The 15,254-nt window shown below is 51.3% G+C and overlaps 1 protein-coding gene across 2 annotated transcripts in view; it reads left to right on the forward strand.

Moving 5' to 3' along the window:
• The window catches only part of NSD3 (nuclear receptor binding SET domain protein 3), an 86,691-nt gene that overhangs the window by 70,715 nt on the left and 722 nt on the right, over window positions 1–15,254 (forward strand). For both annotated transcript variants that reach the window (XM_027769151.1, XM_027769150.1), the window contains 8 exons: window positions 3,504–3,706; window positions 4,274–4,386; window positions 4,910–5,179; window positions 10,048–10,164; window positions 11,740–11,881; window positions 13,096–13,202; window positions 14,406–14,610; window positions 14,973–15,252. In XM_027769151.1, the coding sequence (XP_027624952.1) occupies window positions 3,504–3,706; window positions 4,274–4,386; window positions 4,910–5,179; window positions 10,048–10,164; window positions 11,740–11,881; window positions 13,096–13,202; window positions 14,406–14,610; window positions 14,973–15,214 (1,399 nt within the window). In that variant the 3' untranslated portion in view covers window positions 15,215–15,252. The remainder of the gene's footprint in view (window positions 1–3,503; window positions 3,707–4,273; window positions 4,387–4,909; window positions 5,180–10,047; window positions 10,165–11,739; window positions 11,882–13,095; window positions 13,203–14,405; window positions 14,611–14,972; window positions 15,253–15,254) is intronic.

The raw sequence follows: 15,254 nt of genomic DNA on the forward strand, positions 1-15,254 counted from the left end.
ATATGTAACTGAGTTTAGAAAGCTTAGAAAGTGGGATACACGCTAGATCTAGGTACATTGTTTAATACCTGGAAAGAAGTACACATGGGGGTCAGCAGATGGCATTATGTTATGTCACTGTACTTCCATGTAGTGAACGGTTCAAGGCCCAGACTTGGCAGCTGGGCGTGTGCATGGGTGCCCAAAATCCTGAGAGGAGAATAGAGGAGAATAGATTGCAGTGTGGCCATCCCTCTGAGGGATGACTTCTCACTTTCTGTCTCTCCAGTGAACACGCACCCTATACCAAAAATCTCTTTAAAAAAAAAAAAATTAAAAAAAAGAAATACACTTAATGTTTAGTAGTCTTGGGGATACGATTACAAAGGAAGGTGTTTTCACTTTTTTAATTTTAGATTTCTACAGTGCTTTTTTTTTTCTTTTTAAAAAATGTATTATCATCACAATCTTATTTATATCACATTGAATCACATATAACTTTACAGCGTATTACATCTCTTTTTCCAGAAGGAATACCGTGCATGTCAGTCAGTACAGAGACATTAAATCCCCACTTCATCATCCGTTAGCTTTTCATTATTTTTCTCAATCATCATTATCATTATTATTATTCCAATTCTTCCAGTGCTTTCATGTTTTTAAGTTTATTTATTTTAGTGGAGGGGTCCCTAAGAGTCCTTACTGTGACCCACCCCCAGACTCAGCCAGACAGGCTCACGGGCACCACACTCCTGGGGTGGGAAGCAAACCTGGGACCTTCCCATGTAGCAGCACCACCACCACTGACCAGGCCTTGTGTTAATGTTTCAGGGGTTTTATTTTATAAAGGTTTTTTCCTGAGGGCATGTGCGCTCAACAGACAGACAATGAGAAGGAAAGTGAGAAATCACCCCCCATGGGGGATGACCACCGCAATCCCTTCTCCATCCTCCTCTCGGGATCTTGGGCACGCATGCATACATGCCCGACCCCAGGGCCTTGACTCGAACCACTGTTAGCCATGTAGGAGTCCAGTGGCATAACTGCTACGCCATCTGCTGCTTCAAGCCTTTTTAAGTTTCTTTCTTTCTTCCATGGGCAAGACAGAGAGATGGAAAGTCAGCACGCCAATAGGGTCTCAGTGCCACAGCCCACTCCAGCTTCAGTCAGCACCCTCTCACCGGCACCCTTTCATGGGCACATGCATGTCCGGCACTTGGGGGCTTCAGATGCAAACCCCGAGCTGTCCCTGTGGGTCAGCCTCTCAGAGGCAGTTTTACCACTGCACCACTGCCCAGACCCCCGTTTCAATTTTTAGAAAAGCACATACTGCTCTCATAAATTTAAAAATATATATCTTTCAGGGTGGGGAGGGGTACACCATGTGACAAAATAGATAAAACATTCCTGAATAAGAAAAATCTAAAACTGTGTAAGACGCTTCAGTTCTTCAAATAAATTTCAGAGCCTTTATTTTTATTGTTTAATTATGGATATGAAAATACCTTTTGACTCTATTCTGATACTTCGATTTTAATTGCACTACGTCTTGAGGAAGCCCAAAGCAGTGCTGTGGTTTCGCTCATGGCCCAGTGAGATTTCATATCTAGGTCAGGCTCTTCTGGTATGTTTCGGGAAGACTTCCATCTGGGAGCTAATTCTCAATGTATTTCTTTGCAGTCGGGCCCAGTGGGCCACATGAAGCTGTTTGTTTTCAATAAGTAGTGCTGCTTCCCAGGGGGAAACAGAAGGGCTCAGAGCAACCCCTGGCAGAAAGCATGTCTCTGCCGACTGACCTGGTGAATGCAGTACTCACGTGCATAAGGACCTTAGAACCGTTGAGAAATAAGTAGTGTCACCATTTCCTGGCCTGCTCTGAGGGTAGATGAAATACTGATCAACAACTTGAGCGTTCTTTCCCATGGTTTAAATTCTTAGATGGATAGCAGGAAACCTTTCAGATGGCGCTTATTCAAGTCTTGTGCTATAAATCTGGGAGTGTAACCACGTCATCACTTACTGTGTAAATAATGCTTGATAGGTTTAATAATATTTTAAATATGTGGTTTTATTGGGCAATTTAAAACAAGAGACTGAAAAGCACATGCGTATTTACTATTCACATGAAAGACTTGATCTGCTACAGAAGCCCGCGGGAGAGCCACTGCGGTTGGCCCCCTTTTCTGGCCATGTGCTTCACCCTTCAATTCCTGGTCTGCCCGGTTCCTGGAAACCGTCAAATGCTTCTTACAGATGTTTCATTTCATAATTGCTGCAGTATCCAGTTACCGAAGCGTGGGGCAGCTGTGTTTCCACCCTGTTCCCTGTTGCACGTTTACTATGATTCAAGACGAATTCGAGTCTGAAATACAAGTTGATGATAAAAGCTAGGACATTTGTGGCATGTTAGGTGGCACGGCGGTCAGGGTGGTTGGATCCCACATGGTTGACTATGGTTCGAGTCCCGGACCCAGTGATTGGAAAACACACTGGGCTTATGTGTGTGCATGCTCAAAACCTTGAGAGGAGAATGAAGGAGCAGGGATGGCAGTGTGTGGCATCCCCCCTGGGAAGTGCTTTCTCACTTTCTGTCTCTTTCCAGCGAGTGCCTGTGCTCTATAGTAAAAATAAGGAAAAAAGTAAAAAAAATAAAAATAAAAAAAAAATTTAAAAAAATGTTTTAAGTTAGCAAAGCTGACTATGAGGTTTTTGCCCCAGTTGATAAGAGATTCAGAAAACGCTTCCTGTGTGGGAGTGGTTGTTCTTTACTGTGGCATCCGTTTATTCTCAGAACGGTTTCCTTGACTGTTAGAAATATTTTCATGCCTTGAAAGATAATCTCGAAATTAAGACATCAAGTTTGGAGGAAAACATTTTTCTAGGGTTGAAATTGGGTCTGGAATAGTATTGCTAATCTAATTCTTAAGTGGGTCACAGGTTCAGTATAATTTTATTGTTATACTTTGTAACATTTTCATGAGATACATTCTTTTTTTTTTTTTTGGAGAGATTTTCACTGTAGGGCACATGCGCTCGCCAGACAGAGAGAGACATAGAGACAGAAAGCGAGAAAGCACCCCCCAGGGGGGATGGTCACGCCGCAATCCCTTCTCCTCCATTCTCCTCTCGGGATCTTGGGCACGCACGCACACGCGCCCGGCGTGAGTTTTAAGCCACCAGGTCCGGGACACGAACCGCGGTCGACTACGTGGGAGTCTAGCGACATAGCCATTACGCTAACTGCTGGTTCCATGAGATACATTCTTTTATAAATAGCAAATATTAATTTTTAAAAGAAACTAGATCAAGTGTTTAGGGCCTACTTTGTGTTTACTCTTTTATTAACTCAGTAACTACTGGATCTTTAAATGATGTGTAGTTTGGGGATTAAAAATAAGCAGATACTTTGTATTCTTAGAATGAGAATGAACATTTGAAAATACGAAAAACCTCTCTTTTCTCCTCTCAACCTGGGAAGGGTGGAGTGTTCCCATCCTCTCGTCTGAAATCGCTTTGGTTTGCAGGTGGTGGCCTGCAGAGATCTGCAACCCCAGGTCTGTGCCCCTGAACATCCAGGGCCTCAAACATGACCTGGGGGACTTCCCCGTGTTCTTCTTCGGCTCTCACGACTACTACTGGGTCCACCAGGGCAGAGTGTTCCCTTACGTCGAAGGAGACAAAAGCTTTGCTGAGGGCCAGACTAGTATTAACAAGACCTTCAAAAAAGGTAAGGTAGATAGCGCGGACAGTGACGCGGAGCCGGGGCGCGGCGTTGACTCCTCCGCCTGCCCAGCTTCCTGGCATAGGACCTATTTCTGGCCTTAGAGAAATTTCCACCGGGGTTATGGTCCCGTGTCCACAGCTGCCAGTCGGCTTCCAGGGCTGGGGCACATTCGGGTACGGGAGACTGTGAGAGGTGCTTCTGTGTGAACAGATTACTCCGGGAATAGGGCCCCTCTTCCAGTGAGGTCCTGAGCCACAGATGGTTGGGCGGCTTCCCCAAGAGCCTCTCCTCGGCCTTTTCACGGTTGCCGGAAGTTGGTTTTCTGGTTAAGAGGGAAGTGAAGGTAAATCTAGTAGGAGATCAGAAGCTGCTCTTCTGGGCACTCGGGGGCCTCTCAGGCAGCAGCGTGCCCAGAGCAGTGTTGATTCGGTTGGATCCTGTTGGTTAGGCGAGACGTGGTAACTTCCAGAAGGTGATGGGAAGTCCTGGACAGGTGCAGAGGTGGAGAGCCCTGGGGCGGCCGGCGGAGTTGCAGTGGAGCTCATGCACTCTCTCTGGTCTCGTTGGCAGCACTGGAAGAAGCTGCAAAGCGTTTCCAGGAACTGAAAGCACAAAGAGAAAGTAAAGAAGCGCTAGAGATGGAGAAGCACTCGCGGAAACCCCCTCCTTACAAACACATCAAAGTGAGTCTTTACCACCACACACGGGACTGGCCGGCTGACACGCGTTGCCCTCTGGAGCTGGAGCCCCTTTTCCACTGTGGGCCTTTTGCCGACACCACCCGGTCTTCTGTAGGACGGGCGGGAGCTTTGGCGAGTGTCACGCGGGGCCACAGCTGCAAGCTGTGCAGACACCTCCAGCCCTCTGTGCGCTCAGGAGCAGCGCGTTATGTGAGACGCTTGTCCCACCACTAACCTGCTGGTGAGAGCGCCCATACCCTACCCCGGAGAGCCACGGGCCACGCGTGCGCTTGTGCTCAGTGCCCGCGTGCTCGTGGCCAGGGGAAGGGATCGGGACACGCGCAGCGCCCCTGGACGTTGGTGTGGATGGAGAGGGCACCAGCCTTAGCTTGCCCTGGGGAGGTGAGGTTGGCCTCCTCCGTCGCTCTACCAGGCAGCAGAGGCAGAGCCACGGAGCTGCTGTCAGCGCCCTGCTCACGCCTGCCTGCTCACACCTGCGCTGCTCACGGGAGACTTCCTTTTCCAGGCCAACAAGGTCATCGGGAAGGTCCAGATCCAGGTGGCCGACCTGGCCGAGATCCCCCGCTGTAACTGCAAGCCTGCAGACGAGAACCCCTGCGGCCTGGAGTCCGAGTGCCTGAACAGGATGCTGCAGTATGAGTGCCACCCGCAGGTGTGCCCAGCCGGGGACCGCTGTCAGAACCAGTGCTTCACCAAAAGACTCTACCCTGACGCCGAGGTCATCAAGACCGAGCGGCGAGGCTGGGGCCTCCGCACCAAGAGGAGCATTAAGAAGGTAGCAGCAGGGCGGGCAGGGTGGGCCTGCGCCTCCTAGCTGTGGCTTCAGTGGGCAAGATTCTAGGACAGAAGAGAGGGTCGGGCAACATGCAGAACGTCCCACCCACGTTAAGAGACTGGCACTTCTTACTGAGATTAGCTGGCAGGTGGCATGGTGGTTAAAGGCGCTGGACTCCCACATGGCCGAATGTGGTTCTAGTCCCGGACCTGGCATCTTGCTTTCTCACTTTCCCTTTCTCTCTTGCTCTGTCCCTCTCTGGTCAAATTAAAACAAATAAATAGATTAATAAATAAAGTTAAATAAAATGATTATTTAAAAGAGAGAGATTGGCACTTCTTGAGCAAAAGAGAAGTAATAGAAAGAAAAAAAAATCTCTTAAAATAAAAAAAGGTGAGGCCAGCCGGTGGCTTAGTGGGACGCCAGACTCCCACGTGGCCTACCGTGGTTTGAGTCCTGGACCTGGCCGCTTGCTTTCTCACTCTCACTCCCACTCCCACTCTAACTCTCGCTCTGTCCCTATCTGGTCAAATTAAAAAAGCAAATAAAGATTAAGAAAAAAAGAGAAAGGTCATTGGTAATCTATTTGCAACATTGTTTTACTTTGTAATCTAAATTATTTTAAAGTCTGAAGGTAAAATAGAACAGTTAAAAATGTCTTGGGACCAGCAGTTGGCGTAATGGCTATGTCACTGGACTCCCACGTAGTTGACCGCGGTTCGCGTCCCGGACCCGGTGGCTTAAAACTCACTCCAGGTGCGTGTGCGTGCGTACCCAAGATCCCGAGAGGAGAATGGAGGAGAAGGGATTGTGGCGTGGCCATCCCCCCTGGGAGGTGATTTCTCGCCCGTCGCTCTACCAGGCAGCAGAGGCAGAGCCACGGAGCTGCTGTCAGCGCCCTGCTCACGCCTGCCTGCTCACACCTGCGCTGCTCACGGGAGACTTCCTTTTCCAGGCCAACAAGGTCATCGGGAAGGTCCAGATCCAGGTGGCCGACCTGGCCGAGATCCCCCGCTGTAACTGCAAGCCTGCAGACGAGAACCCCTGCGGCCTGGAGTCCGAGTGCCTGAACAGGATGCTGCAGTATGAGTGCCACCCGCAGGTGTGCCCAGCCGGGGACCGCTGTCAGAACCAGTGCTTCACCAAAAGACTCTACCCTGATGCCGAGGTCATCAAGACCGAGCGGCGAGGCTGGGGCCTCCGCACCAAGAGGAGCATTAAGAAGGTAGCAGCAGGGCGGGCAGGGTGGGCCTGCGCCTCCTAGCTGTGGCTTCAGTGGGCAAGATTCTAGGACAGAAGAGAGGGTCGGGCAACATGCAGAACGTCCCACCCACGTTAAGAGACTGGCACTTCTTACTGAGATTAGCTGGCAGGTGGCATGGTGGTTAAAGGCGCTGGACTCCCACATGGCCGAATGTGGTTCTAGTCCCGGACCTGGCATCTTGCTTTCTCACTTTCCCTTTCTCTCTTGCTCTGTCCCTCTCTGGTCAAATTAAAACAAATAAATAGATTAATAAATAAAGTTAAATAAAATGATTATTTAAAAGAGAGAGATTGGCACTTCTTGAGCAAAAGAGAAGTAATAGAAAGAAAAAAAAATCTCTTAAAATAAAAAAAGGTGAGGCCAGCCGGTGGCTTAGTGGGACGCCAGACTCCCACGTGGCCTACCGTGGTTTGAGTCCTGGACCTGGCCGCTTGCTTTCTCACTCTCACTCCCACTCCCACTCTAACTCTCGCTCTGTCCCTATCTGGTCAAATTAAAAAAGCAAATAAAGATTAAGAAAAAAAGAGAAAGGTCATTGGTAATCTATTTGCAACATTGTTTTACTTTGTAATCTAAATTATTTTAAAGTCTGAAGGTAAAATAGAACAGTTAAAAATGTCTTGGGACCAGCAGTTGGCGTAATGGCTATGTCACTGGACTCCCACGTAGTTGACCGCGGTTCGCGTCCCGGACCCGGTGGCTTAAAACTCACTCCAGGTGCGTGTGCGTGCGTACCTAAGATCCCGAGAGGAGAATGGAGGAGAAGGGATTGTGGCGTGGCCATCCCCCCTGGGAGGTGATTTCTCGCTTTCTGTCTCTCTGTCTCTCTCTGTGTGGCGAGCGCACGAGCCCTATAGCGAAAACCTCTAAAAAAAAAAAAATGTCTTGGGGTGGAGCCGGCAGGTGGCGTGGTAATTAAGGTTGCTGGACTCCCACACAGCTGACTGGTTCGGTTCTGGGACCTGGTAGCTTGCTTTCTCACTCCACCTCAAAATTAAATAAAAGAAGTAGCAACCAGCAGGCCCAGGATTTGCTCCAGCACCCCTCAGTCATGAATCCAGGGCCAGGCCCTTTAACCTCCTGGAGGATTGGCTCTGAGGGAGCCCAGCATGGTAACCACTATGCCACCTGCCGGTCCGGAAGGCCGTATTTTAAATGGAAGAACAATGTGGGCCAATGGAGTGATTTAGACATTGGATCTCACATAGCCAACAGTGTTGTTCATACCCCAGAACCGGGAGCTTGAGGCCAGCAGGTGGTGTGGCGTTCAGGGCTCTGGATTCCCACGTGGCCAACTGTGGTTCAAGTCCCACACCTGGTGGCTTGCTTTCTCACTCTCCCCTGCCTTGTGCTCTGTCGCTCTCTTGTCAAATTAAAAAATAAGTAAGTAAATAAAGTTAAATAAAATAATTCTTTAAAAAAAAAAAAAGAAAGAAGAAAAAGAAGAAGTAAAACCGCTCTGGGTGTGTGTGCATGTGACCCCAAAATCCTGAGAGGAGAATAGAGAGATTGCAGCATGGCCGTCCCCCCAGGGGTGTTTCTCACTTTCCTTCCCTCTCTCTCTCTCTTTAACGAACACGTGCACCCTTTTCAAAAAAATTTTAAATGACCTTTGTAATTTAAGAAAAATCATCTAGTGTAGTAAAGAAAAGTCAAACAATACAAAAAAGACAGTAGAGTGGAGCTAGCCCTGTAGTACAGTGGTTAAGTGCTATGCAGAGGAAGCCAAATTCCACATGGCTGGCCAGGGTTTGAGTCCTAGCCCTGGTGCCTTAAAAAAACATGCCAGCATGCTCAGGACCCTGCAGGATGAGAATTGGAGGAAAAAGGATTGTCGTGTTCACGTCCCTGTGCAGAACATTGGTCTCCCTCCTTCCCTTATTCTGTTCCTCGCCTTCCCCCCCCATGCACACCCTCGGCATTAAGAAAAGATAGAAGAATAAGTGTCCTCTTCATCTTTCAGTCCCTAATTAGAGGGACCATTGATAATAGTGTGGTATCTCATCTTTCAGGAATTTGTCTGTGAAGGTAGACACCCGTTCATGTGTTAATAAATACAGACCAGAATGTCCTGTGTTTGTCTTTGTGGTCATCTTTCTGCACCCATTCCCATGGCTGTGGTCGCCCAGGGTGGGTGTCCATGGCTCAGCACGTTTCTCTGCAGCTGCCCTGTGCACTACGACCTACCCTGGGATCAAGTTTATAACAGCTGATGCCAGCACTTTTAACATTTTCAGTATTCATTCATTTTCATAAAATAATATTAGCCATCATAAATGGTTAACAAGCTTTTCATTTATGTGTGTCTGTTTCGCATGTTTGTTTTGTTTTTAGTTTTTGTTATAGGGCATATGGGTTTGCCAGAGAGGGAGACAGGAAGTGAGAAATCATCTAGGGGTGACAGCCACTCTGCAATCCCTTCTCTTTCGTTCTTCTCTTAGGGCTTTGGGCACGCACACACACGTGCCTGGTGTGATCTTCAAACCATTGGGTCTGGGACTTGAATCATGCAGTTGGCCATGTGCAATTCAATGCCTTAAATTCCATGCCACCTGCTGGCCCCCAACAAACAAAAAATTTTACCAGAATGTTCATAAACAACTTTACTTGTTTATTTTTTTAATATTTTACTTTTTTGAGAGATTTTTGTGATAGGGTACATATACTTGCCAGAGAGACGGAGACAGAAAGTAAGAAATCACCCCCTTGGGAGGATGGCCACACCACAATCTCTTCTCCGTTCTCCTTGAAGGATTTTGGGCAAGCATGCACACGCACCTTGCATTGCATGGGTTTTAAGCATCCGAGTCCAGGACTCGAACTGCGGTCACCGCCCTGGGAGTCCAGCACCTTCACTGATGCACCACCTGCTGGTCCCAGCAGCTTTACTTATAACCAACATCTGGAAACAGTCGAGGTGATGTTCACGGGACACCGCTAACCAGACCATGGTACACTGCCACCGTGGACAGCTCCTTAGTGAATGAAGAGCTGAGCTCTGTCAGTGCCTTTGCTCATGCCGGTCTCCGAGGTTACGTGTGGGAGTCCACCCAGAGAACCCTCTTGGAATGGCAGAACTACGCCTGGGTAGAAGAGCCTGGTCGTGGCCAGGTGGAGGGGCTGTGATGACAGAGCAGTGACAGGAATCTGTGGTGTAAAATGGCTCTGAGACCCCGGGACGATACTGCACACACAAACGCGTGTGTAACACGTGAGCCCACATGAGGTCTGCGGCGTGCGGTGTTGAGCGTCTGGCTGTGCCTGCGTGCCTCTGTGATTGCACATGCTGCCTCGGAATGAGGAGTCCCTGCGTTTCAGAGCCCCATCTTCCCCAGGTCTTACCTCTGACCCCCACAACCGCAAACTAGTACAAGTCTGTTCTCGAATGGTCTTCAAGACCGGAGTCAGCCTTATGGCCGAGACACGCCACATAGCGTTGCATGGACGCTCACAGCGTCAACAGATCATCACCTTTTCAGGCACTCGTGCAGGAAAAACAGACCCCGAATACCTGGGAGTACAGCCCCGCTCATCTCCGGAGCGGAATCGGTGTTCTCGGGTCCCCGCCACGCTGACTCCGTGGCCATCCCTCCCCTCTCCGCAGGGCGAGTTCGTGAACGAGTACGTCGGCGAGTTGATCGACGAAGAAGAGTGCCGGCTGCGAATCCAGCGAGCCCACGAGAACAGTGTAACTAACTTTTATATGTTAACTGTTACCAAGGTAAAATTGCTTTTTATTTCTGGTAAGAAAAAGGGATTTTCTTAATCTCGTTATGTGGTTTTAGGCCGAACTTAGTCCTTTCGAATGTTTTCCCCAAGTAACTGACAGTGGTTCCCAGTAGGCAGAGCACTGCCTCCCGTGACATGCTCCTTCTACCAGAGGACGAGCGAGCGGCGCCAAGTCCTGGAAGGTGCCCGGGAGCAGGGTCGTGTGACTGGACTTCTGTCCCAGCTCTCCGTCCCTGGAGACTTGGACCGCAGCTTCCTTGTCACTGTGGGAGAGTCGCACTGCCGTTGGACGCTGTAAACTGTCGCTAATGTTCTGGCATAGCGGCCACTCTAAACTGTGCCCCGTGTTTAAACTGGTCCTTTTAATGAGTTAGGAAAGCAATGAGTGTTGTTGGGGAAGCGACGTCCATCTGCTCCTGACGTACGTTAAGAACTAAGGGCGCGGCTCACACCGCCATCCCGCCCCGTTTCCGCCGCCGTGCGTAGCGGGTCGTGCTGCAGCTCTGAGAGCCAGGACCAGTACTCTATCTCCTGCCTTCCAGGCCAGCCGTAAACCGAGTCAGGACACCGTTAAAATGAAGAGATCGTTCCAAAGAAGTGTTTTAACTGCTATGTCGTTATTTGAGCGTTTCATAACTTTCATAGACATATTTTGTAAACACAAATTAAAATGCCATTTTTAAAAAGTTTATATATTTCCTTCGTGAGAAAGAGACAGAAACAGAGACAGGAACCCTTGGCGAGGTCTTACCAGGCCACAGTCCTCTCCCAGTCTTTCAGTTGGCCAGGATTGTGGGTGCCCTGGTGTGTTCAGGTCATCCCAGGCTTCCCTCACGCTCCAGTGCCCTGCACGTCCCCACCTGTGCCCTCCACAGCCAGGCCAGTGCCATTTCTGATGGTCGTGAAGCCTGGCTCCTTGCACCCCGCTCTTTCCGCCCACAGCCCTTCCGGCTGTGTAATAGCGTGCAGGAGCCTCAGTCCTCGGGCGTAGCCCTGTGCTCGGGTCCGGTCCAGGGACCCTGACTGCTCGGTTGGCCACTGTATCTTGAACCTTAAGCAATCGAAGCAGCAGGTAGAGGAGTACTGGACAGCATGCCCTCAGATCTCAGGCCTTTACTTGGGAGAGAAGGCTCTCGTCTTCCCTCCTTCCCGCTTTAGGGCCTGAACGCACCTGCCTCTCCCCCAGGAAGCTTTGCTGCCTGCTTCGAGTGAGAGAGGAGGGCTGACACAAATCTTACTACAGAAGGGCACTTGGAGCCGAGCGCTCCTGTCGGAAGTGCCGCCCTGACCCACAGCCTGCAGCTGCGAAGGCGGGTGTTCTGTAGCCTGTTTGGAGACGCAGCCTTGGACAGCGCAGCCCACTGCCCGCCTAGGTCCCAGTTACCTTGCCTGGGAGGACTTCAAGTCAGGTCGGGGGCTGGGCCACCGGGCTTGGCCACAGGGCGTGTCAGCCTGCGTGGCCGGGAGCCAGGCGCACTCCCCCTGGCCTCGCTGCCGTGGCCGTCTCTGAGGTGGCTTACCCTTAGTTTCAGGTCAAAGGCGCCTTTCCTTTCCTGTCTTCCTGCAGGACCGCATCATCGACGCTGGCCCGAAGGGGAACTATTCCCGCTTTATGAACCACAGTTGTAACCCGAACTGTGAGACCCAGAAGTGGACAGTGAACGGGGACGTCCGAGTCGGACTTTTCGCTCTCTGCGACATTCCTGCAGGTACCGTGCTCCCTGGGCCCTCCCTGGGTGTCTCCTTAAGGGCAGGACATCACTCTGCAAGGCTGGGTTTACTCAGATTAAGTGCTGTTTGCCATCAAGTGCTGTCTACCAATAAAAAAAACCACAATCCACAGGGAACTTGGCAGGAGCCTTCCTAAGCGCGAGCCTGCAGGGGTTCTGCGCCCACGACCCTCCTCCCAGCCCACCGTCTGTACAGCAGATGTAGCTGTTGTTTTCTTTTTAAAACATACCAGAAGTAGTTAGCTTGTGTTAACATCAGCTGGTTTCTGGGGGTGTTGTTTTGTCTTTACTTTGAAGGATCATTCTGTTCCACATTAGACATAAAATGCCTCTAAAGCCAGAGTGACCGCCTTCATTTTCCCTGCCTGTCCAGCGCTGCAGAGCAAGCGAGTTTCCCCTTTGTTAAATCTGTAGGAAAATGCGTAGGAAACGGCGTGGCCAAGGCACATTTAAGCTGTCTCTAGAGCTCACTGTGGACTGTTCAAGGAGAAGGGAAGCGCAGGAGCCCCTGGCTTGAGTCTAGGTTGGCGGTGGTCAGCCGGCCCCGTCTGCAGCACTGACCGTGGTCTCGGGTGTTCATGGCTCCGGAGGCCGCGCATTGCCGCGGCCGCGAGAGGAGAATGGAGGAGAAGGGACTGTGGCGTGGCCGTCGCCCCTGGGGGGAGACTTCTCCCTTTCTGTCTCACTGGGAAGCTAGTGTTCACTGGGAGTTCACGTCCGACCAGGACTGCCTATACGTGAACACGGGTGGCAGGGTCTTAGCCCCGATTCCATTGTTTTCAACCTCTTCTGTAAAAGGATATGGCTTTTTTTTTTTTTTAAGCTATTGGGATCGTTCACTCACCAGAGACAGAGAGAAAGTGAGAAACCGTGCCCTAGGGAGTATGGCCACGCTGTCCCTTCTCCTCCAGGACTCAAACCACGGAGTTGGCTACTTGAGGTCCCATGGCTCACTCTCCACATAATCTCCTCCTTTCAGGCTGTTTGGTATTGCTCGAACCGTTGGGGGTGGCAGTGGCTCCCTTCAGACTCTGCATTTCTCTTCCCCCTTGTCCGTCACTGTCCTCCGTGGGTGGGGCCCAGGGGAAGGAGGAGTCTCCGTGCAGTAGGGTGTCTGCCCTCTTCCCAAGTGCACGGCCGTGGTGGCGCCCCGTCCCAACTTGTGCTGATCCATCACTTCCCTTGTGTTTTAGGGATGGAGTTAACGTTCAATTACAACCTGGACTGCCTGGGCAACGGCAGAACCGAGTGCCACTGTGGGGCAGAGAACTGCAGCGGCTTTCTGGGAGTGCGACCAAAGGTCAGTGCAGGGCAGCCGGAGCCACAGGAGCATGGGCACCACTGGGCGCCGAGCCCTCAGGCTGCCAGGACAGGGGCCCGGGGCTGGCCCTTGGTCATCGCCGTGCTTACCCCAGGCTCAGACTCCGACTCCCCACGAAGCCTATGTCTGTAAGGACTTGCAGCTTCTGAAAATATATTTGGGGGGTTTTTTAAGTATTCAGTTTGGGACTAGCAGTTGGCGTAATGGCTATGTCGCTGGACTCCCACATAGTTGACTGCGGTTCGAGTCCCGGACCCGGTGGCTTAAACTCATGCCAGGCACATGTGTGTGCGTGCCCAAGATCCCGAGAGGAGAATGGAGGAGAAGGGATTGTGGCATGGCCGTCACCCCTGGGGGGAGAGTTTCGCTTTCCATCTCTTTGTCTCTGTCTTTCTGGCGAGCACACGCACCCTATAGCCAAAACCTCTCCAAAAAAAAAAATTATTCAGTTTTATTTTTTATTATTATTATTATTATTATTATTATTATTATTTTACCACAGATAGGGAGAGAGAAAGCCAGCCACCAGGTCTGAGACCTTCACAGCAATTGGCCATGTGTGGAGTCCAGACTTAACCACCGTGCCACCAGCCAGCGCCTGTATTTGTATTTCTGATTTGATTTGAAATTAACAAAACCTGGAAAGAATAAAAAATTTCCCAGGGTCACATGCGCTCTGCAGAGATAGGAAGAGGGAGAGGAAGAACATCCCCACGGGGCCTGGGCACAGGGCGGTCCCCTCTACTGGTCTACATCCTTGCAGGATGGGGGGGCGGGGGGTGGCACACATGCATGTCCATGTGTTTCAAGGCACCAGATCTGGGACCGTAGCTGGCCATGCAGGGTCCAGCTCCCTGGACCACTGGGCCGTGGGCTGGCCAAGCAGTGTACTAAACACTACTGACTTACACACTTTAGGATGGTGGCCTTTGTGGTATGTGGGTTATATCTCAGCTAGAAATTCACAGAGCATTGGTGGGTTAGCGCTGCTGGGTGTACCAGCCCCCTTGCAATTTAAGAGTTGGAGAAAACACAGCCTTACTTTCCTGGCACAGGGTAAGTCCGCCTGGCGGGTCAGGCACTTGCACATGGGGGAAGGGAGCGAGCGTGAGGTCGGGGGAGGGTTCTGTGGAGCTGCATACGCTGTGGGCTGTTGAAACCACGCTCTCTCTTCCCCGCCAGTCGGCATGCGCATCAACAGCAGAAGAGAAGGCCAGAAATGCTAAGTTAAAACAGAAGAGACGGAAGGTCAAAGCGGAGCCCAAGCAGATGCATGAAGATTTCTGTTTTCGATGTGGCGATGGTGGCGAGCTGGTCATGTGTGACAAAAAAGACTGTCCCAAAGCATACCACCTGCTATGCCTTAACCTGCCGCAGCCCCCGTACGGTAAGCTGGACCTCCAGGCCCCTTCTCTGACCGCGTGTCTGCCAGCCGCGTGTGACTTGGAATATGCTCCCTGCCATTGGCACAGGCCAGAAAGGCCCAGTAGAGTGACAGCAAGCGGGAAGACTCGCTGCCAGCCAGCGAAGAGGGCTCCTTTTCCACCATTACCATAGGGGATGCTGGCACCCGGGCACCGGGCCGGGCCGGCTGCTCACATCCACATCGAGGCATGCCCAGGTCTGTGTTTGGCTGCAGTTTAGAGCGTGTTCCGCGGCAGGCAGGCTCCAGCCCAGAGCAAGGCTGGGACTGGTCTCCCTGGCTAGCCCAGGCCGCACTAACCTGGGCGCTTCTCCTGCCCTCCCTAGGGAAGTGGGAATGCCCGTGGCACCAGTGCAGCGAGTGCGGCAGTGCGGCCACCGCCTTCTGCGAGTTCTGCCCCCGCTCGTTCTGCAAGGAGCATGAGAAGGGCGCGCTGGTCCCCTCCGCGCTGGAAGGCCACCTCTGCTGCTCTGAGCACGACCCCGCCGCGCCCGTGTCATCAGAGTACTGGAACAAGATGAAGTGCAAGTGGGAGTCACAGGGTCGTGGGGAAGAAGGCAGAGAGTAAGCAGTGGCCCGCGCCCATCCTGTCGAAGAGAGGAGGCCGC

Source organism: Tupaia chinensis, unplaced genomic scaffold, assembly GCF_000334495.1.
Source record: "Tupaia chinensis unplaced genomic scaffold, TupChi_1.0 Scaffold148801_1, whole genome shotgun sequence".
NCBI classification, from domain to species: Eukaryota; Metazoa; Chordata; class Mammalia; order Scandentia; family Tupaiidae; genus Tupaia; species Tupaia belangeri.